Source organism: Phyllobates terribilis, unplaced genomic scaffold, assembly GCF_046119375.1.
Source record: "Phyllobates terribilis strain yellow unplaced genomic scaffold, ASM4611937v1 Scaffold_2__4_contigs__length_985480577, whole genome shotgun sequence".
In the NCBI taxonomy this organism is placed as follows: Eukaryota; Metazoa; Chordata; class Amphibia; order Anura; family Dendrobatidae; genus Phyllobates; species Phyllobates terribilis.
In genome coordinates, this window is record NW_027362762.1 from 424468043 (window position 1) to 424491882 (window position 23840).

The following is a 23840-nucleotide window of genomic DNA, read 5'->3' on the forward strand; positions in this document are numbered from 1 at the left end:
CACCTCCTCCTCCATGCTTCACCGTGGGAACCAGGCATGTAGAGTCCATCCGTTCACCTTTTCTGCATCGCACAAAGACACGGTGGTTGGAACCAAAGATCTCAAATTTGGACTCATCAGACCAAAGCACAGATTTCCACTGGTCTAATGTCCATTCCTTGTGTTCTTTAGCCCAAACAAGTTTCTTCTGCTTGTTGCCTGTCCTTAGCAGTGGTTTCCTAGCAGCTATTTTACCATGAAGGCCTGCTGCACAAAGTCTCCTCTTAACAGTTGTTGAAGAGATGTGTCTGCTGCTAGCAGTCTGTGTGGCGTTGACCTGGTCTCTAATCTGAGCTGCTGTTAACCTGCGATTTCTGAGGCTGGTGACTCGGATAAACGTATCCTCAGAAGCAGAGGTGACTCTTGGTCTTCCTTTCCTGGGGCGGTCCTCATGTGAGCCAGTTTCTTTGTAGCGCTTGATGGTTTTTGCAACTGCACTTGGGGACACTTTCAAAGTTTTCCCAATTTTTCGGACTGACTGACCTTAATTTCTTAAAGTAATGATGGCCACTTGTTTTTCTTTACTTAGCTGCATTTTTCTTGCCATAATACAAATTCTAACAGTCTATTCAGTAGGACTATTAGCTGTGTATCCACCTGACTTCTGCACAACACAACTGATGGTCCCAACCCCATTTATAAGGCAAGAAATCCCACTTATTAAACCTGACAGGGCACACCTGTGAAGTGAAAACCATTTCCGGTGACTACCTCTTGAAGCTCATGAAGAGAATGCCAAGAGTGTGCAAAGCAGTCATCAAAGCAAAAGGTGGCTACTTTGAAGAACCTAGAATATAAGCCATATTTTCAGTTGTTTCACAGTTTTTTGTTAAGTATATAATTCCACATGTGTTAATTCATAGTTTTGATGCCTTCAGTGTGAATGTACAATTTTCATAGTCATGAAAATGCAGAAAAATCTTTAAATGAGAAGGTGTGTCCAAACTTTTGGTCTGTACTGTATATATATAATAAATAAATAAATAATAATAAGTGACCAAGAGCTGCCGGAGGAGCAAGAGCTGCATCCTCAGTCGACACCACCACCGCCAACCCAACGAATGAAGAAGCCTGAAGAAACGGGGCACCATGACCGTAACAGTGGAAGCGGGCGTTCCGGCAGATCGTCGCAGCGCAGCAAGGATTCCACCTCAGCATCTTCCAGGAGGACTCCGTCTACAAAGATGGCTCCACCTCCTGAACCGGTACCCGCTCTTCCGTCTGGTTGGTAAGTGAGCTTCGTGAAAGTCCATTTTGTAATTAGGGGCCCTTGCTCTCTCTCTTTTTTGTCTCCTATAGGGGAAAAAGAGTAGAGGGAAAACAAAAAATAGGACTTGTGCACTATGCACTAAAGCCTTGCCCACTACTTGGGATAAGAGACTCTGCAGCTCCTGCATTGAGCAGACTATATGCGAGGGAACCCCGAGATTTGCCTCTGAACTTAGAGACCTAATTAAATCGCAGGTCGAAAACACCATTAAATCTTTTCAGGGGGGCAAAAGGTTAAGGAAAACTAAAAACATATCCCCCGAGTCCAGATCTAGCAGTTCTGAGGATGGCAGAGATTCGGACACTTCCATCTCTTCCTCCTCCTCTTCCTCGTCTACAGATAGAGGAGGACGGGGCTGTTTCCCTATCGAGGAAACAGATGGCTTCATCAAGGCAGTCAGGTCTACCATGGGATTAGCTGATCCCCTGCCCAAAAAATCCATCCAAGACGTAATGTTCAGCGGTCTAGAGCAAAAAAAGAGGAGATCTTTTCCACTCAACGAACATTTTCACTCTCTGATTAAGAAAAAGTGGAAAACACCGGAGAGGAAGGGCTTCCTTTCCCCTAAATGAAAGTACCCGGTTGAGGACCCTGCATGTTCCTTTTGGGAGAAAGCGCCAAAATTGGATGTCGCCATAGCCAAAGCTTCAAAAAAATACTCCCTTCCATTTGAGGACATGGGCGTCTTAAAAGACCCCATGGATAAAAAGGCAGACACCTTCCTAAAGGGTTCCTGGGAAGCCGCTGGGGGGGGTTAAAACCTGCGGTAGCTGCGACATGTACGGCCAGGTCATTAATGGTCTGGCTGGATCAGCTTGAATCTCATCTGATGCAGAAAACATCTAGAGGCACAATCCTTGAAACTATCCCGATAATGAAAGGGGCAGCAGCCTTCCTTGCTGACGCCTCGGCGGACTCCGTCAGGTTAAGTGCTAGAGCGGCAGGGCTTGCTAACGCAGCTAGACGAGCCCTCTGGCTCAAATGTTGGCCCGGGGATCTACAGACTAAATCTAGATTGTGCTCCATCCCCTGTGAGGGCGAGCTTCTATTTGGGCCCGCCCCTGATGACATCTTGGATAAGGCAGGGGACAATAAGAAGCGGTTCCCTATCCTGTCTAACACTGTTTACAGGAAACCTTTTCGGAGTAGAAGGTTTATCCGTAGAAAGCCCCCTTGAGAGCAGGATAGGTGGGAAGAGAGGAGAAGGAAGACCAAAGGGTTCCTATTTAACAAACCCTCCAATGATAACAGAAAGCCCCCTCAATGAAGATTTGCCCCAGGTGGGGGGGGAGGCTATCAAGCTTTCTTCCGGCCTGGGAGCTAATATCCAACAGCTCATGGATTCTGTGCCTAATGCAATCGGGCCTGAAACTCCAGTTCCTCAAATTCCCTCAGCAAAACTTTGTTATAACCCCGAAAGGTCTTCAAGCGAGGAGCAACTGGCCTTGGAGCAGGAGATCAGCGGACTGGTAGGGAGGGCAGTCCTTTGGGAGGTCCCCGGGGGGGAGAAAGGCATGGGCTTCTATTCTCCATTATTCCTGAGGAGAAAATCAGATGGGACGAACAGGACGATTGTGAATCTAAAGAAGCTGAACAAACTTTTGAAGGTGGAGGCCTTCAAAATGGAAACAATAAAATCCTCGGTAAAAATGCTGTTTCCTGGTTGTTTCATGGCCGTCCTGGATTTAAAAGATGCTTATTATCACGTCCCGATACACAAAGACTACCAGAAGTTCCTCAGAGTAGCAGTTCCTATGGGTGGAGTGGTCAAACACTATCAATATAAGGCCCTCCCATTCGACATCGCCATAGCCCCAACGGTTTTCACGAAAGTTGTTGCAGAGGTGATGGCTCATCTAAAGGAACAGAACACCCTGGTCGTCCCATACCTAGACGACTTCCTGGTAATAGGCAGCTCCTTCCTACACTGCAAATCCCATCTGGAAAAGGTCATGGATTCCTTGACTCACTTAGGTTGGCTTTTGAATCTGGAAAAGTCCAAAACGGAACCATGCCAGATACAGGAATACCTAGGCATCGTGCTGGATTCAAAAAGACAGGAGTGTTGTCTCTCCTCAGGGAAAATTCACAAAATCATAGGCCAGATATCGCGGGCAAAGTCCCACCCGTCTATGTCCCTTCGGAAAGCCATGTCCCTTCTAGGCTCCCTGACAGCATGCTTTCCGGCCGTCCAATGGGCTCAAATACATACCAGGACCCTTCAGTGGGAAATCCTAGAGGCAGAAAAAGCCCTAAAAGGGCGTTTAGAAGGGCTGTTAACGCTATCTGCAGAAACCACACTTTCCTTAGAGTGGTGGGGGAACATAAGCAATCTAGCCCAGGGGATTCCTTGGACAATCCTGACACTGCAAATCCTGACCACAGATGCAAGTCCCGGGGGCTGGGGGGCTCACCTCAACAACCTGGTAGCTCAGGGGGTCTGGACAGAACGCCTAAAACTAGTTTCCTCGAACATGAAGGAGCACCTAGCAGTAGAGCAGGCACTCTGGGAGTTCATGCACACACTACAAGGACACCACGTGAGGGTCTTTTCAGACAACCAGTTAGTAGGGGGGGGGTACACGGTCCCATTCCCTAATGCAGGCGACAGAGGTCATCTTTCGCTTAGCCGAGAGGAACTTACAATCCCTATCAGCCCTACACATAAAAGGGATAGAAAATCGCACCGCAGACTTTCTGAGTCGGACTCAACTAAAGCAGGGCGAATGGGAGTTAAATCAGTCAGTTTTTCGGCAGATTGGAGGGACGACCCCACATTTGTACATAGATCTGTTTGCCAACAATCGGAACAAGAAAACACACTCATTTTGCTCCCTAGACCCCAAAGGGAACCCCGTAGCCGTGGACGCCTTCATGATCCCATGGAGTTACCCTCTAGCTTACGCTTTTCCTCCGACAGCTCTGATTCCAGCTGTTCTGAGGAAAATCAGGGAAGAGAAAGCGAGGGTAATTTTGATAGCCCCCTTTTGGCCAAAGACGGCATGGTTTTCATGGCTGAGGAGGTTATCAATCTCCGACCCCTGGGTCCTTCCGGAGCTTCCAGACCTTCTTTCTCAGGGTCCGGTTCTCCATCCTCGGGCTTCAAGCTTACACTTGACAGCCTGGAATTTGAGAGGGCTCTTCTGAAGGACAAAGGTTTCTCCCCAAATCTTATCACCACACTACTTCAAAGTAGAAAACCTGTGATCACCAAACTATATGGGAAAACCTGGAAGAAATTCCTTTCAGTCTCAGGTTCCAGGTTAGGTGGGGAGGTTCCATTGACGGCTATCCTGGAATTTTTACAGAGGGGCTTGGAGCAGGGCCTGGCCACAAGTACCTTAAAAGTTCAAGTTGCTTCCTTGGGAGCGCTCTATAACTTTGACCTAGCTAGGAATAGATGGGTATCTAGGTTTATTAAAGCATCAGCTAGATCCCGACCCATCCCATCCCGAAATACTACACCCTGGGATTTGAACCTGGTCCTTTCAGCTTTAACGGAGGCCCCTTTTGAACCTCTGTCGGAAGTATCCCTAAAAATTCTGTCCCTAAAAACAGCACTCTTGGTAGCTCTCACATCCGCACGTAGGGTTAGTGATATTCAGGCCCTATTGGCAGGCCCCCCTTTCACACAAATCTTGGAGGATAGGGTTACTCTGAAAACCGACCCGGCCTATCTACCAAAAGTGGCGTCAAGATTTCACAAGTCCCAGGAAATCACCCTCCCTTCTTTCTGCCCCAACCCTAGGAACACGAAAGAGAAGGTCTTGCATACACTAGACGTCAGAAGGTGCCTACTCCGATACCTAGAGGCGACACAAGAGTGTAGGCAGGATAGTTCTCTCTTTGTTTGCTTTCAGGGCCCCCCGTAAGGGGAAGAAAGCTTCTAAGGGCACGCTGGCCAGATGGATAAGGGAAGCCATCACATTATCGTACTCCTCACATGGAGCAGCTGCCCCGAAGAAGCTGAAGGCCCACTCAACAAGAGCGGTGGCAGCCTCCTGGGCGGAGAAGGCCGGGGCTAGGATAGAGCAGATATGTAGAGCGGCAACCTGGTCTTCCCCCTCTACCTTCTTCAATCACTACCGGCTAGACTTAACCTCTTCTTCGGACCTTACTTTCGGGAGAAGGGTTCTGGAAGCTGTGGTCCCCTCCTAATTAGTCACTTCTCTGTAATTCTCTCCGTGGTGCCGTCATGGGGGAAGGAGAAAGACGTAGTTACTTACCGGTAACGGGATTTCTCAGAGCCCATGACGGCACCCATACATTCCCTCCCTTCACGTGTGGGTGTGCACACTTATTAGTCACTTGTAGCCACGTGGTGTGCCTGACGAGGTCTTAAATTGTAAAATTTTGTGTTACTAACCTGGTGGTCCTCTCATGTACTGTAAACAACTGATGCGGGAGAGAGGTACCGCCCTTTTTATCTGTAGGTTTCCTGTCCTTGAAGGGCGGATCCCCTCTCTCCATGGTGCCGTCATGGGCTCTGAGAAATCCCGTTACCGGTAAGTAACTACGTCTTTTTAACATAACCATTTATGCGCTGTTATACTTTTTGTATAAAAAAAATATATATTTTTCTCCATTTGATATTTCAAGTAATAGTCTTTTTCGGATTATTTTATAGATATGGACATAGAGAGAACAATTAAAATAGACAAGGCTCGTCAATTGAGGGAACAGGTTAATGAACTATTTAGTCGGAAATTTGGTAAGCAGAAAGCAATAATACTGAATTATCCTTTATATTGTAACAGAAAGTACACACAATAATATACAGTAAACCTCTAATATACTAAGTGTATACTGCACATAAGCTGGGCTAATAGAGTAAAGTAGTTCTTTGGACTACAATCAAGGCTGTTCAACATTTAAATCAAATTTGTCCCTGGATTTTGCAATTCAAGCTGGAAAAATTATTAAATTTATCTCTTCGACCTGATAAAGTTAATATTTAATTTCATAATCTATGTCAAGATGGCTCTGTAATACTTTTTGAGAGTTTATACTCAGTCTCTGCTCATCTTGCCTGTTTAACAGCTCCTCAGTGCCCCTCCTGATGATGAGATCTTTCATTGCTAAGTACAAGTCAGTAATTCAGAGAACTGATAGATCTTCAGCAGATAAAACAGATTTTATCAAAAGTGCAGCAAGAAGCCCAGTAAGTGACATCACTGGAATCAGGGTCTCCGCCCCTACATCATGTGGCTCCCAGATCGGGTAGCAAAAACCTGGTGATAGATTCCCTTTGACCCCTCATTGTAAAGAGACCTTTGTTAGGTTCCCATCTGTAGAGAGAGCTTAGGAGGTAGGTAGATGTCGGCTGTATTACATTGCTGGCACCTGTGTCTAACAGCAGCAGCCCAAGCTAAGCTCCAAATGCTGCTGCTAACCATTTAAATGCCGCTGCCATTCTCTTACAGTGGCATTTAAATGGAGTGGTTGCCAGTTGTTAGATGCAATGGCTTCCATCGGCCCCCCGGTATGATCAAAGGAGCATCGATGGGTTACCATGTCTGCTGGGTGCCTACAGCTTTATAGAAGACCGAGATTTTCATATTTTCTCTATGTACTGCAGTACTTGCGAACCAAGGGGACTAAATAATAAGGTAAAAAATGTTAAAAAGTTTTTCTTTACAAAAAAAATAAATAAAAAATAAATAAAAATAATATATATATACAGTGGGGGAAATAAGTATTAGATCCCTTGCTGTTTTTGTAAATTTGCCCACTGACAAAGACATGAACAGTCTATAATTTTAAGGGTAGGTTAATTTTAACATTGAGAGATAGAATATCCCAAAAAAAATCAAGAAAATCACATTGTATAAATTAGATAAATATTTTTGCATTTTGCAGTGAGAAATAAGTATTTGATTCCTCTGGCAAACAACACTTAATACTTGGTGGCAAAACCCTTGTTGGCAAGCACAGCAGTCAGACGTTTTTTGTAGTTGATGATGAGGGTTGCGCACATGTCAGGAGGAATTTTGGTCCACACCTCATTGCAGATCATCTCTAAATCATTAAGATTTTGAGGCAGTCGCTTCAACTGCCTCCATAAATTTTCTATGGGATTAACCCCTTTACCCCCGAGGGTGGTTTGCACGTTAATAACCAGGTCAATTTTTACAATTCTGACCACTGTCACTTTATGAGGTAATTACTCTGAAACGCTTCAACGGATCCCGCTGATTCTGAGATTGTTTTTTCGTGACATATTGTACTTCATGATAGTGGTAAAATTTCTTCGATATCACTTGGGTTTATTTGTGAAAAAATTGGAAATTTGGCGAAAATTTAGAAAATTTCACAATTTTCAAAATTTGAATTTTTATTCTGTTAAATCAGAGAGATATGTTACACAAAATAGTTAATAAATAACATTTCCCACATGTCTACTTTACATCAGCACAATTTTGGAACCAAATTTTTTTTTTATTAGTGCGCTATAAGGGTTAAAAGATGATCAGCAATTTCTCATTTTTCCAACAAAATTTACAAAACCATTTTTTTTAGGGACCACATCACATTTAAAGTGACTTTGAGGGGCCTTTATGATAGAAAATACCAAAAAGTGACACCATTCTAAAAACTGCACCCCTCAAGGTGCTCAAAACCACATTCAAGAAGTTTATTAACCCTTCACGTGCTTCACAGGAATTTTTGGAATGGGGAAGAAAAAAATGAACATTTAACTTTTTTCACAAAAATGTTACTTTAGACCCAATTTTTTTTTTTGCAGGGGTAACAGGAAAAAATGGACCCCAAAATTTGTTGTGCAATTTCCCCTGAGCAGATACCCCATACGTGGGGAAAAAACACTGTTTGGGCGCACAGCAGGGCTCAGAAGGGAAGGAGCGCCATTTGACTTTTTGAATGTAAAATTTGCTTGAATAATTAGCGGACGCCATGTTTCGTTTGGAGAGCCCCTGATGTGCCTAAACAGTGGAAACCCCCCACAAGTGACACCATTTTGGAAACTAGACCCCTCAGGGAACTTACCTAGATGTGTGGTGAGCACCTTGAACCCCCAGGTGCTTCACAGAAGTTTATAACATGGAACCGTGAAAATAAAATTTTCACATTTTTCCCACAAAAATGTTTTTCAGCCCCCAGCTTTGCATTTTTATAAGGGTAACAGGAGAAATTGCACCATGCAACTAGTTGTGCAATCTCTCCTGAGTAAGCCGATACCCCATATGTGGGGGAAAACCACTGTTTGGGCGCACGGCAGGGTTCGGAAGGGAAGGAGCGCCATTTGACTTTTTGAATGTAAAATTTGCTTGAATAATTAGCGGATGTGCCCATGATGTACCTAAACAGTGGAAAACCCTCACAAGTGACACCATTTTGGAAACTAGACCCCTCAGGGAACTTATCTAGATGAGTGGTGAGCACCCTTAACCCCCAGGTGCTTCACAGAAGTTTAGAACATGAAGCAGTGAAAATAAAAAAAATCTACCTTTTTCCACAAAAATGATTTTTTTGCCCCAATTTTTTTAGTTTCACAAGGGTAAGAGGAGAAAATGGAACCTAAAAACTGTTGTGCAATTTCTCCTGAGTACGCCAATACCCCATATCTGGGGAAAATACACTGTTTGGGCGCACATCAGGGTTCAGAAGGGAAGGAGCTCTGTGTGACTTTTTGAACGCAGAATTGCCTGGAATCAAGAGCGGACGCCATGTTGCATTTCGGGAGCCCCTGATGTGCCGAAATAGTGGAAACCCCCCACAAGTGAACCCATTTTGGAAACTAGACCCCTCAAGAATTGTATCAAGGGGTATAGTGTACATTTTGAACCCAAAGGTACGACAGAATTTGATAACATTAGGTCATCATATTGAATAAGTTGTCATTAGTCTTGAGCACAAGTGCTCGCTACTTGAGTTTGTATCGGGTACTCAGGTATGCACCAAGTATCGCGGGTGCTCGCATGACATGCTCGAGTCCCCACCCCGCATGTTTCACGGTTGTTAGACACCCCCAAAAAAACATGCGGGGATCGCTCGTGCATGGCAGGCGATCCCAGCAACGTTTTTTTTGGCCGCGAAGCATATGGGGCAGAGACTCGAGCATGCCACTCGAGCACCCGCGATACTCAGTGCATACCCGAGTACCCGATGCAAACTCAAGTAGCGAGCACTTGCGCTCAACACTGGTCGCCATATTGTCATAATTTTTTTTTTTCTTTACTTTTGAAAAAACCCCAACCCTAACCCTAGCCCAACCCTAACCCTAGCACAACCGTAACCCTAGAGTTTATTTTTTTACACCATTCCTCGTGCAGTATAAGTGATTACATGACTTTATTCTTCGGGTCGGTGTGATTACAGCAATACCAGATTCATATCGGGTTTTTATGACTGACAGCTGTCACACACTAAAAGACGCTTTTTTTTGCAAAGACTAGTGTTTGCATCACCATATTTTGAGAGCTATAATTTTTCCATATTTTGGCCGACAAAGTCGTGATGGCTTCTTTTTTGCGGGACAAGTTGACGTTTTTATTGGTACCATTTTCGGGCACGTGACCTTTTTTGATCGCTTTCTATTCAGATTTTTGGGAGGCAGAATAAACAAAAAACGACAATTCAGGAATTGTTTTTTTGCGTTTTTTTTTATGCCGTTCCGCGTGTGGTAAAATTGATAAGGTAGCTTTATTCTTCCATTTATATAGTTTTTTTTTATGCTTTGCCTCTTTTAAACAATAAAAACGATTTTCTAGAAAAAATAATTTTTTTGTATCGCTTTATTCTGAGAGCTATAACTTTTTTTTTTCGGACAATGGAGCTGTGTGGTGGCTTGTTTTTTTGCGAGACAAGATGATGTTTTTAGCGGTACCATTTTTATTTACATTCTTCTTTTTGATCGCGTATTATTCCATTTTTTGTTTGGCGCTATGATGATAAAGCTTTGTTTTTTGCTTTTTTTTTTTTTTTTTACTGTGTTCACTAAAGGGGTTAACTAGTGGGACAGTTTTATAGGTCAGGTCGTTCCGGACACGGCGATACAAATATGTGTACTTTTATTTGTTTGTTTGTTTTTTCATAATAAATAAATATTATGGGTTCAATATATTTTTATTTTTTGGGGATTATTTTTTTCTTTTTTTCTAAAATATTTTTACAATTTTTTTTTTTTTTTCACTTTTCTACTTTTTTTTTTACTTTTACACATTGTCCCACTATGGGACTTTCACTTTTTGCAGCCTGATCAGCTGCATTGCATAGAGAGCAGCAGCTCCCTTTGTTATGCAGCCTGTCAGCGCTGCACACAGGGGAGACATTGCTTTGGTCGCGCACTGCGCATGACCAAAGTAACGTCCTGCCTCCTGGTGACCCGGATGTTGTCATGACATCGCTGGAGAGGTGAGTATACCGATCAACTCCCCCCTTGCCACCGCAATGCTGCGATTGACTTCGATTGCAGCATTGCGGGGGTTAATGTGCCGAGAGCGGTGCGGGACCCATGCCAGCACATAGCACTACTTGTGTGCGGGCGCGATCGCAGCGCGCGTAATAATACGTAGCTGGTCCATAAGTCCCAGGGCACAGCTACGTACTATTACTGACATGGTCGGAAAGGGGTTAAGGTCTGTAGACTGGCTAGGCCACTCCATGATCTTACTGTGTTTCTTTTTGAGCCACTCTTTTATTGCCTTGGCTGTATGTTTTGGGTCATTGTCTTGCTGGAATACTCAGCCACGACACATCTTCAGTGCTCTTACTGAGGGAAGGAGGTTGTTGGCCAAAATCTTGCGATACATGACCTCATCCATCTTCCCTTCAGAACGGTGCAGTCGTCATGTCCCCTTTGCAGAAAAGCACCCCCAAAGTATAATGTTTCCCCCACCATGCTTCACGGTTGGGACGATGTTCTTAGGGTTGTACTCATCCTCCTTCTTCCTCCAAACATGGTGAGTTGAGTTAATGCCAAAGAGCTCAATTTTTGTCTCATCTGACCACAGCACCTTCTCCTAATAACACACAGAATCATCCAGATGTTCATTGGCAAACTTCAGACGGGCCTACACATGGGCCTTTTTGAGCAGGGGGACCTTGCGGGCACTGCAGGATTTTAAACCTTTAAGGTGTAATGTGTTACCTATGGTTTTCTTGGTGATTGTGGTCCCAGCTGCCTTGAGATCATTAACAAGTTCCCCCCGTGTAGTTTTAGGCTGATCGCTCACCTTCCTCATGATCAAGGATACCCCACGAGGTGAGATTTTGCATGGTGCCCCAGATCGATGTCGATTGACAGTAATTTTGTATTTCTTCCATTTTCTTACTAGTGCACCAACAGTTGTCTCCTTCTCACCCAGCATCTTACTTATGGTTTTGTAGGCCATTCCAGCTTGGTGCAGGTCTATGACTTTGTCCCTGACATCCTTAGAAAACTCTTTGGTCTTGCCCATGTTGCAGAGGTTAGAGTCTGACTGATTAATTAAGTCTGTGGACAGGAGTCTTTTATACAGGTGACTATGTAAGACAGCTGTCTCTAATGCAGGTAACGAGTTGATTAGGAGCGTCTTAACTGGTCTGTAGGACCAGAACTCATAATGGTTTGTAGGGGATCAAATACTTATTTCTCAATGCAAAATGCAAAAATAATTATCTAATTTATACAATGTGATTTTCTTGATTTTTTTTTGGATACTCTCTCTCTCTCTCTCAACATTAAAATTAACTTACCATAAAAATTATAGACTGTTCATGTCTTTGTCAGTGGGCAAACTTACAAAAACAGCAAGTGATCAAATACTTATTTCCCCCACTGTATATGCATATGTGTGTGTGTGTATGTATGTATATATATATATATATATATATATATATATATATATATATATATATATATATATATATATATATACAGTACAGACCAAAAGTTTGGACACACCTTCTCATTTAAAGATTTTTCTGTATTTTCATGACTATGAAAATTGTACATTCACACTGAAGGCATCAAAACTATGAATTAACACATGTGGAATTATATACTTAACAAAAAACTGTGAAACAACTGAAAATATGTCTTATATTCTAGGTTCTTCAAAGTAGCCACCTTTTGCTTTGATGACTGCTTTGCACACTCTTGGCATTCTCTTGATGAGCTTCAAGAGGTAGTCACCGGAAATGGTTTTCACTTCACAGGTGTGCCCTGTCAGGTTTAATAAGTAGGATTTCTTGCCTTATAAATGGGGTTGGGACCATCAGTTGTGTTGTGCAGAAGTCAGGTGGATACACAGCTGATAGTCCTACTGAATAGACTGTTAGAATTTGTATTATGGCAAGAAAAAAGCAGCTAAGTTAAGAAAAATGAGTGGCCATCATTACTTTAAGAAATGAAGGTCAGTCAGTGCAAAAAATTGGGAAAACTTTGAAAGTGTCCCCAAGTGCAGTTGCAAAAACCATCAAGCGCTACAAAGAAACTGGCTCACATGAGGACCGCCCCAGGAAAGCAACACCAAGAGTCACCTCTGCTTCTGAGGATAAGTTTATCCGAGTCACCAGCCTCAGAAATCGCAGGTTAACAGCAGCTCAGATTAGAGACCAGGTCAATGCCACACAGAGTTCTAGCAGCAGACACATCTCTACAACAACTGTTAAGAGGAGACTTTGTGCAGCAGGCCTTCATGGTAAAATAGCTGCTAGGAAACCACTGCTAATGACAGGCAACAAGCAGAAGAGACTTGTTTGGGCTAAAGAACACAAGGAATGGACATTAGACCAGTGGAAATCTGTGCTTTGGTCTGATGAGTCCAAATTTGAGATCTTTGGTTCCAACCACCATGTCTTTGTGTGACGCAGAAAAGGTGAACGGATGGACTCTACATGCCTGGTTCCCACCGTGAAGCATGGAGGAGGAGGTGTGATGGTGTGGGGGTGCTTTGCTGGTGACACTGTTGGGGATTTATTCAAAATTGAAGACATACTGAACCAGCATGGCTATCATAGCATCTTGCAGCGGCATGCTATTCCATCCGGTTTGAGTTTAGTTGGACCATCATTTATTTTTCAACAGGTCAATGACCCCAAACACACCTCCAGGCTGTGTAAGGGCTATTTGACCAATAAGGAGTGTGATGGGGTGCTACGCCAGATGACCTGGCCTCAATAGTCATCAGATCTGAACCCAATCGAGATGGTTTGAGGTGAGCTGGACTGCAAAGTGAAGGCAAAAGGGCCAACAAGTGCTAAGCATCTCTGGGAACGCCTTCAAGATTGTTGGAAGACCATTTCCGGTGACTACCTCTTGAAGCTCATCAAGAGAATGCCAAGAGTGTGCAAAGCAATCATCAAAGCAAAAGATGGCTACTTTGAAGAACCTAGAATATAAGACATATTTTCAGTTGTTTCACACTTTTTTGTTAAGTATATAATTCCACATGTGGTAATTCATAGTTTTGATGTCTTCAGTGTGAATGTACAATTTTCATAGTCATGAAAATACAGAAAAATCTTCAAATGAGAAGGTGTGTCCAAACTTTTGGTCTGTACTGTATATACATGTAAAAATTAAAGATAACAAACATCTGGTCTATCAAAATGTAAATTTAAATAACCAATACTGTGAAAGCACATAATGAGAAAAAGTATCATCACCACTCCTCCCTAAAGAAATGCAATTAAAAGCGATGTACCCCAAATTGGTATAAATGAAATGTTCAGTTTGCCATACATAAAAACAAGACACCAAACAGCTGAATTGATGGAACAATAGAAATATTTGTGGTCTTGGAAAATGGTGACACAAACTAATTTTTTTTTTACAAACTTCTTCTCACCATATAAATGAAAAAATAATCTAGCAAGTTTACTATTGCTGTAATCCTATTCACCCAAAGAACCATGTTTCCTGGTAATTTTTAACACAGAATGAATGTCGTAAAAACAAAATCAAAGGTAGCTGTCGGCCGAATGATACTTCGGCTGATCATTTGGCCAGCAGCCATTTGGCCGTCTTTCTCATACACTGGAGCTTATATTCGGCTGAGCGCGCCTGTGTTCTCTCTGAGAGGCTCTCACAGACATCTGTTCCGGCGGCTTATCCAGGAGAACAAAGCGATCGGCCGTCCAACATCAGCCATGCCGCCTGATTGACATCTTCCCCAGCAATCAGTTGACCGGTGCCCCAATATACATTAGTGTCAGCCCGAACCAGTCATTAAATCCGACATTAGTCTTATGTGTAGATCGTCAGATCAATAATCCATATTACACTTGTATAACTTTTTTTTTTGTCTAGCAGTGCTTGATGGTTGGTTAAATGAGATGGATTTTAGAGAATGCTCGTGTCATGTTTACGGATTAGAAAATAAAATATTGATTTTTTAAAAAATGGACTTTTTATGTTTTATAGGAGATGCCATTGGTATGAACTTCCCAGTGAAAGTTCCTTATCGAAAAATTACCACCAACCCTGGGTGTGTTGTAGTGGATGGAATGCCACCAGGGATTTCATTTAAAGCCCCCAGTTACCTAGAAATCAGTTCAATGCGCAGAATCCTGGATTCAGCACAATTTATAAAATTTACAGTCATAAGGTGAGTTATACAGTGAGGAACTGGCTGACTAAATCTTTAAAGGGGTTTCCACTACTTTAGACTACCCCCCCCCCCCAATGTATCCCCCCAGGGCCCCTAAGACTTTTTGTAATTACCTTACGTTGCAGATAATGTCTGTGAGCGGCTATATCACTGGCCGCTCACAGGTATCACGTGACCCCCGGCTGCAGTCGGCTCTGACCTCCGCTGACGTCAGTAAGTGCTGGCAGCAGCCGGGGGTCTCTGTCTTCTGCTTTCCACGGTGGATGCCAGGCTATGGGTGGGGTTACCCCACGCGTCATACCCAGCAGCCACCACAGGGACCCCAGCGCTGAGTCACGCTTCACTTGTCGGGACGTCAGCCGGGGGTCACATGATGCCTGTGAGCGGCCAAGGATAGCACCGCTCACAGGCAGAAACAGCAACGTAAGGTATTTACAAAAATCCTTAGGGGCCCCGGGGGGATACATTGAGGGGATAATCTAAAGTAGTGCACAACTTCTTTAATATTATTCAGATTTGATGTCATTGGCGATAGGTGATGTTAAATTGATTTCTATTGCCAAAATAACCCTTAAACAATCATAAAGACACGGCAGCACCATGTGGACATAGAATATCAGAATTACTTTCAATTTTATTACTGTCATGTTTACTATATATTAAATGTAAGGTTCTTAGTACTACTTTTCATCCAGTGTGAGTTTGGGTGCTACGATAACACATTCAGATGGATCACTGCAGTAACATTACACATGGGCAATAGTAGACCCGTCTCTCTTTCAGTTCTGCATTTAAATTAGTTTTTTTTCTAATTTTCTAGGCCATTTCCAGGGCTGATACTTAACAACCGTGAGTATATTTTTCAGAAAAGGTTCTTCTCCCTCTCATGGTCTTCTGTTAGGTAAATAACCATTAATATTAACCAATGCCTAATTTCTGTGTATTGAGACACCGCTGAGACCGGACATCATTCATCATTAGGACTTGCTGAGTACATGTTCATTTTAGATATACTTTGACTATTACTCCTTCCTCCCATATTATTGCATTATTAGTAGTGTTGAGCGAGTATGTTCTATTATCCCTTTCGCCGAGTATGCTCGGGCCGAGCACCGAGTAGTTACAGCTGCTCGTTGATATGTTTGAATCACTCCCTGTGCATGATTTGCAACTGTTTGACAGTTTTATTACATGCGAGGAATGTCTATTTCTTACACATTCCTCACATGCAATAAAGCTGCCAAACAGTTGCAAATCATGCACATGGGAGCGATTCAACCATATCACCGAGCAGCTGTAAATACTCGGTGCTCAGCCCGAGCATACTCGGACAGAACATACTCGCTCAACCCTAATTATTAGTAGTTCTCTGATTCATCTTTCCTGACGTTTTATTTTGGGTGTAAATAGAATAAAATGTCATAGGAGATAAACATCTATTCATTGACAAATGAATCCAAAAACTTTATCCAAATGATACATTCACACATTCATCCAAAATTTCTAGATAAAAGTCAAAAGTTGACATAGGAACTTACAAACTAAATGGAAAAACTTTTGAACAATTTGGCTTTTAATATATAAGGAAACTAACTTGAGCCCCTAAACATTCTCATATGCTTAGGATGTAGAATGGACCACTACTGTGAATAAATGGGATGTATCTGCAGGTATGGTGCCAAAAATTGCAGATATTACAAAATATGTACAAACTGCAGTGCCAAACAGTGCACAGATTAATGTCACCCAGTGTGCTAAATACAGTACCAGTGTGTCCAACTTATTATTTCTGTTTGCCAATTATAGCACTAAACAATGCACAGATTAAAGTACCACTTGATGCACTCAGTTCGCTAGCAAGTGCACAGATTACACTGCCAGACAGTGTGGTAATAAAAAAAAGGCAACAGAGCGTGCTAATAACAGCACCATACAGTGTGCAGATTCAATTGCCGTGCACCATGCTACTTTAAGTATACAAATTATTGTACTGGAGAGTGAGCTAATTACAGGGAGTGCCACTGTGCAGTTCATACATTAACATAATGTTGAAATGAGTAACTTAGAATGGCCAGACAACATCCCAAAACCCTTGTCATATACCTTAAAAAATTAAAGATGTATTTCCATCTCCAAGATCCTATCCCAATGTAGTAGGTGTAGTAATAATAATAATAATAATATTAGAAAATACCTCCTATTAGAAATGTAGTATAGTTTTTCTGATTCGCTTTGTCTCTTTCCTCATGTGCAGGGCATTGCAGGACCTTAGGTATCCATGGTTACGACCACTAGCAACTAGGTAACTGTCACTATATCAGTGGGCGTAACCATGGATACCTAAGGTCCTGCAATGCCTGCACATGAGGACCCCTTCTATTTAAAATAAGCTCTGGAGGCAGATTCTCATGCAGATCAGTGTCCGGTCCATAGTCCTGAATAGCTCATTTACATATAAAAAAATGTGGATTTCTCTGGAATAAGACATCGGATTGCAGATATCAAGGTATCATTTTATTCAGCTTCCAATGACTTACATGCTCATATAGACGGCTTAGGAGGGTTGAGCCTACTGACAGATTCCCTTTAAAGAGGTTGCTACTACTTTTCTATTGTTAGTCTATCTGGCACCACCACCCCCGATCATCTGTTACCGGTGCCAGCAGCGGACAGAACTTTTTGGATGCTGCCAGAACAAAGCAACTCTGTGATAACTATAGTGACCGCGGCCGAATACTGCAGATCCATGAATAATGGGTGGATCTGCAGTACCCCACCGCATCCACCTTAGAAATGATGTTGCTGTTGTATTCTGGCAGCATTTCAAAAGTTTGTGTCGGCACCGGTAACAGCTGATCCGTAGGGGTGTTGGCTGTCGCACCTCCACCATTCACATATTGATGGCCTATCCTGAGGAAAGGCCATCAATAAAAAAGTAATGGCCAACACTTTTAAACTACCATCTATTCTAAATTACCTTCCTGGAATACCACACTATTGTAACGTACAGGTCTGTTTGGTAAAAAGACGCAGTGATGTAAAAAGGAACAACATATATACTTTGTTTATTTCCTTTGCTGCCTATCTACGCTAAAATCTATACATAACCTCTATTCTCTACTAGTCAGTAAGCGGACTTCATGCACGTTAGGTGAAATAACCTGCACATTTTCGTCCACCTTTCTTTTTCATGTTCAGTTTTACATTAGGTTTTATACCTTATAATTATGTCTGTGTTTGTTTGCATTTCAGAAGTAACAGGTGAAAGTGAGTCTGGACCACATACGGAATCTGGTAAAAGATCTGACTTTCTATTTTTACAAGTGCTCGCTCTCAATTGCGCTACTATAAGGTCGTTTTAAATCATAAAATACAAAAATCTTGTGGTGTGGATGCTGAGAAGTATTGAGCCTTAGTCAGTAAGTAGACCAGACCACACAATTAAAGGAGTACGCATTATAATCTATGGGGTTGCGTATCCGCAAAAATCACAGAGGCATATAAGCTTTTGATACAAGTCACAGATCAGCATTACTCATACAATTCTATGGGTCCATGAAAAATCACTGAAAGCACTTGTTGCCCTCAGTGTGCTGTTCATGATTAACATTGTAGTGATTAGGAGAAGCTTTGCAATTTGCAATACCGTCCACGAAAAAACACAGAATAATGTCATAGACTATAATGGGTGCGTAATGTATCCATAAAACTCAGAGTGAAATCCGACATCTGAATGAGGCCTAAAGCTGAATTTAGGACATTAGAGACAGCAAAGGAGATCACGGCTGCTGTGTAAATAACTATTTTCTGTTAATACATCACATTGATCATTGGTATTCCAGAAGAACTGACCCTTCTAGTTATGCACGTTGTTGTTTTCTCCATTTACAGGTAATTTTGACAGGATTCATACAGCAGAAGGTATTTAACTTTTCTTGGCGATACTAAAAGATATTATGTAACTATATTTCCACAAGAGTCTACATTTCAAAGTACGGTGCAGTTTTGGCAGAAAACTTGACAGATTCCCTAGTACCAGCAAAGTCCTGAAGTCTCATGCACATGCTGCTTATTTTTTCCTGCAACAGATTTAAAGCGTAACTCTAGAGTGCATGGGATTCATCCAGGAGCATATGCTGTTTAGGTTCCGCCCCTGCCTTTAGAAAGGCGTATTCAGTGTCTGTGGATAAGCTGTTATGTAAAATGTTCCCAATAAAAGCTTAAACTCAATCTACAACAAAATCAAATCCCCGCTCAGGTCCATCATCTGTCAGTGGAAATATAGGGGGCTTCCTCATTAATGGTAGTACAAAGGTTCTGGAAAAGTGCTTGGGCTCCTCACCCCACAAAAGAAATCCATCAAATTCTGTGCTCCCAAAATCCAAATGCCTCCTCCCTTCTGATCCCCACATTTAGCGTCCACACATTTGGCATTTCTCTAGCAATGAGAGCAAGCTTAATTTATGGGATCAGGTCTCCAGAAGCACAAGCTGGGCATAATGTACTGGGCACTACAATTTACTGGGCACTACACTGGAAGATTTGCAGTTTTCTTTCGGCAACATCCACTGCTACTTGTTTCTGGCAAATACCCATGGAGTCAAAATCGTCACTACAACTGTAGACAAATTCCTAGAAGGGTGTTATCTCCAAAATATGGTCACTAGAGAGGGGATTCTGCTCTTCTGGCACTTGAAAGGGTTTTCCCACGAACAGAAGTTAATTTTAAATCGGAAAAAATGGACCTCTTAGTTTGTTTTGCAATTTCTCCTGAGTGTGCCATATATATTTAATCAGGAAGTACTTTTAAGGCACAGTGGAAAGCTCCAGGGAATGAGCACCATATTATAGTATAGATATTGTTGTTATGGTTTGCGGGTGCCATGTCCCACTGGGAGAACCCCTGAGGTGCCAGAACAGCAGAATCTACCCATAAGTGACCCCATTTTACAAACTACACCTCTGTGATCCCGTGCTGTAATAGCTGTACACTCTTTTGCTTCCTCCCCTGCCCAGGAGATTGGTATGATTGGTCCATGTTCCGTACATGGTCAGACACAGACAATTTTTAAAATGAACTTTTGTTCGTGGCAAAACCCTTTTAAGGGCGCTGTCTGCAACTATTCTTCAATAATTTGTTCTCCAAGAGTCAAATAGAACTCCTTCCCTCCCGAGTCTCGCCGTGTGGCTAAGCAGTACTGTATTGCCATGTTCAGCAGAAATTGTGCACCAAATTTTGGTGCCATTTTTACCCATTTCCTCATGTGAAAATGTAAAATTTGGGGCTAAAACACATTTTTTTTGTAGTAAAAATGGAATTATTTTTTCTTCACTGCCCAATGGTATAAGATTGTGTGACACACTTGTGGTGTTAATATGATCATCGCACCCTTAGGTGAATTCATTGAGAGGTGTAGTTTGTAAAATAGGGTCACTTATGGGTAGATTCTGCTGTTCTGGCACCTCAGGGGCTCTCCCATTGGGTCATAGCATCCTCAAACCATAACAAGAATATCCGCACTATAATATGGTGCTCATTCCCTACTGCTTTCCACTGTGCCTTAAAAGTACTTCCTGATTAAATATATATGGTGCACTCAGAAGAAATTGCACAATAAACTAAGAAGTCCATGTTTTCCGATTAGCCTTTATAAAAATTAAAAACTTGGGGCTAAAATATAATTTTAGTGGTAAAAATGTAATTATTCATTCTTCACCGCCCAATGATATAAAATTCTGTGCTGTCAACATGCTCACTGCACCCATATTTTCTATTTACTCAGCCTAATGTCATACAGTTGTGTGAATCGCCTAAACAAATTCCTCGAGAGGTGTGGTTTCCAAAATGGGGTCACTTTTGAGGGTTTCTGCTGTTTTAGCATGTCTGGGGTCTTCAAAGGTGACATGGCATCCACTATCTATTCCAGCCAGTTTTGCTCTCCAAAAGTCAAATGGTGCTTTTTTCCTTCCGAGCCCTGCTGTGCCCCCAAACAGCAGTTTTCCTCCACATATGGGGTATCGGCATACTCGGTAGACATTTCACAGCAAATTATTTTGTGCATTTTCTCCTGTTATCCTTTTGAAAATTCAAAATTTGGGGCTAAATCAACATTTTTGTGGGAAAAAGTAAAATTTTCATTTTTTCCTTCGAGATTGCTTTAATTCCAGTGAAGCACCTGAAGTGTTAATAAACTTCTTGAATGTGATTGTGAGCACTTTGAGGGGTGCAGTTTTTAAAATGGTGTAACTTTTGGGTATTTTCTATCATATAGGCCCCTCAAAGTCACTTCAAATTTGATGAGGTCCCTAAAAAAATTGGTTTTGTAAATTTGTTGGAAAATTGAGAAATTTCTGATCAGCTTTTAACCCTTCTAATGACCTAACAAAAAAAATTATGTTTCAAAAATTATGCTGACTTAAAGTACAAATGTGGTAAATGTTATTAATTAACTATTTGGTGTGGTATAATTATCTGGTTTAAGGGCATAAAAATGAAGTGTGAAAATTACAAAATTTTCACCAAAATTCTGATATTTTCACAAATAAAAGCAGAAAATATTGGCCTAAATTTACCAGTAACATGAAGTACAATGTGTCACAAATAACAATCTCAGAATCACTGGGTACGTTCCAGAGTTATTACCACATAAAGTGACACTGGCCAGAATTGTAAAATTTGGCCTGGTCATGAATGTGAAAACAGGCTAGGGGGGATGAAGGGGTTATTAGAAATAGACGATGGCTATAATATAAAACTGGAATGAGTTCCAAAGTGGTGAAGGTGGCAAGGGTAAAATATTGTAGATTCATTATCTTCTGTCATTCATGTGGTTATCTGATACTAATTCTTTCTGCTTTATATTCTAGGGACATCTCCAGACTGAACCCTCAATGTCCTCAATGAATGAATGTGAATTATAGACAATAGAACCTTTACAGAAATAATAACATGGTGCATTTATTATACACTGCATGTCTTCATGTATTTCTCTTCATTACATATTTTGGTCATGTCCACTGCCATTATTTGGAGAGTTGGGACCTACACATATCGACATTTATGTGGTTATGCATAAATGTGTAACATAGGAATAATCTTTTACAGTTGGTATTAGAGGGGTACTCCAGGTAAATAAAAAAAAGTATTGTAATGGACATACCTTCATAAACTATAAAGATGACATCCATAGTGTTGTTTCTAATCCTGACCGTATCTGCTATTCAGTGTGACGGCTGATCTGCCCCTTGGTTCTCTCCCTCACTTCAGGGACGTTATGTCACAGATCAGGGGGGTAGCCTGATCCTGGCTTCTAGTAACATTTAGCATGCTGATAATATCTCCTTCCATGCAGTCTGAGATCAGGGGCACAGCCAGCCCATCAAAAATCAGTCAGTCTACCTGTGCTCTGTCTGACCACCACCTCCCCTCTCCACTCGGGATCCATGCCTGCTAATTTCACAGCTGTACAAGCCATGACAGTGTATAATGTGCACTGGCATGTGTCAGGCAGGGAGCAGAGGCAGAGCGCTGATCGTCACATGTCAGAATAAGCCTGGTCAGTGCATTATGTACTGATGTGTGAATTACCTCTCAGCCTTTGCTCCCTGCCTTACAATCATTGTGTTTTCAGCCTGATGGAGTTTGTTCTACTCTGAAATGTGTATATTAATAAAACTGCTCTTTGTTCAACACCATCATCACCATTGGATATCTTCTTGACCAGCAGCACACAGATTTACACGTATATCCCTTTCCACTATTGCATTTACTGCTAGTTTATTCCAGCATACAGAGCAGCAGCAGTGGGTATCTATATTTGCACAGGAGCTGTGCCTGACACAACCCAGCCGGATTAGCAGTACCATACTATTTACGTTTATTGCCCGGGTCATGCCCTATTGTGCGCTTTTTGGCACTTTAAGCTACTCTTCTTCCTGCCTGACACGTGACAGTACACATTATGTATTGTCATATCTTGTACAGTAGTTGATCTCAGCCTGTATTTTCAGTTTGTATATGACAGGTCCAGGAGTGTGAAGGGATGCTATGACTGTAATAAAGAAGCTGTGAATTTAGCAGGCATGGATCCCGAATGGAGAGGGGATGGGGAGGGTTTGGGCAGGCAGAGCACAAATGATTGCAGCTTGGCCTGGGCTGGCCGCGCCCCTGATCTCGAACTGCATGGAAGGAGATATTATCAGGGGGCTGGCTGTTACTAGATGACAGGAGCAGGCCACGACCCCTGATTTGTGACGTAACGTCCCAGAAGTGAGGGAGAGCGCCAAGGAGCAGATCCAGATTCACATTGAATAGCGAATGCTGTCAGGATTAGAAACAACACTATTGATGTCAGCTTTATAGTTTATGAAAGTATGCTCATTAGTATACTATCTTATGTCCCTGGAGTACCCTTTAACCTTTACTATGAAAGCGGCAACATTCTGAGTGGGATAACATCGCTAATATTAGCTGTCTACAGATTGCCAATCATGGCTGCCTTTAAATGTACCATGCCCACGTGAAGTATTACACTACAACTAATAAATTATTTTCTAAGAGCTGAGCCTTTTTTATTTCTTATTTCATAATGATCTCCTCCTTGGACTTGGCTTTTCTTGATGTAGCTCCAGATGTGTATGCAGCGGATGAGCATTAAAATCCAAAAGGGGATATCTGTACTGAAAAATAAAAGACCCTTTTATTCTTATTTTTATGTAATGTTTTACATATATGCAAATGAGCTCTTATCAACCAAATCAGAAGTAGCAATCTGTAGATAGTTTTGGAGTTCTTGCTGAGCAAATTATATATGAAGTGAAACGTTGGAGATAAAGTAGAGAAAGGATACAGTTTGGCACCAATGTAGTAAGCCATACACAGGTCCTTCTTAGAGGTCTCCTGCATTTTAAAGAAGCACTCCCACAAAATGTTTATGTATTAAATGTGTGTATGTGCATGTAATGAATTGTGAGTGTAT

General features: G+C 42.0%; 1 protein-coding gene across 6 annotated transcripts in view; it reads left to right on the forward strand.

Annotated features, from left to right (window-relative positions):
* GTF2I (general transcription factor IIi) overlaps positions 1 to 23419 on the forward strand; it is a 107874-nt gene extending 84455 nt beyond the window's left edge. For 4 of the 6 annotated variants that reach the window (XM_073665176.1, XM_073665177.1, XM_073665178.1 and 1 more), the window contains 6 exons: positions 5937 to 6020; positions 14676 to 14859; positions 15683 to 15711; positions 18115 to 18156; positions 18754 to 18783; positions 21730 to 23419. In XM_073665176.1, coding sequence (XP_073521277.1) covers positions 5937 to 6020; positions 14676 to 14859; positions 15683 to 15711; positions 18115 to 18156; positions 18754 to 18783; positions 21730 to 21746 — 386 coding nt within the window. In that variant the 3' untranslated portion in view covers positions 21747 to 23419. The remainder of the gene's footprint in view (positions 1 to 5936; positions 6021 to 14675; positions 14860 to 15682; positions 15712 to 18114; positions 18157 to 18753; positions 18784 to 21729) is intronic. The other 2 variants (XM_073665179.1, XM_073665180.1) reach the window with 1 other exon arrangement.
* Positions 23420 to 23840: the final 421 nt, after the last annotated feature.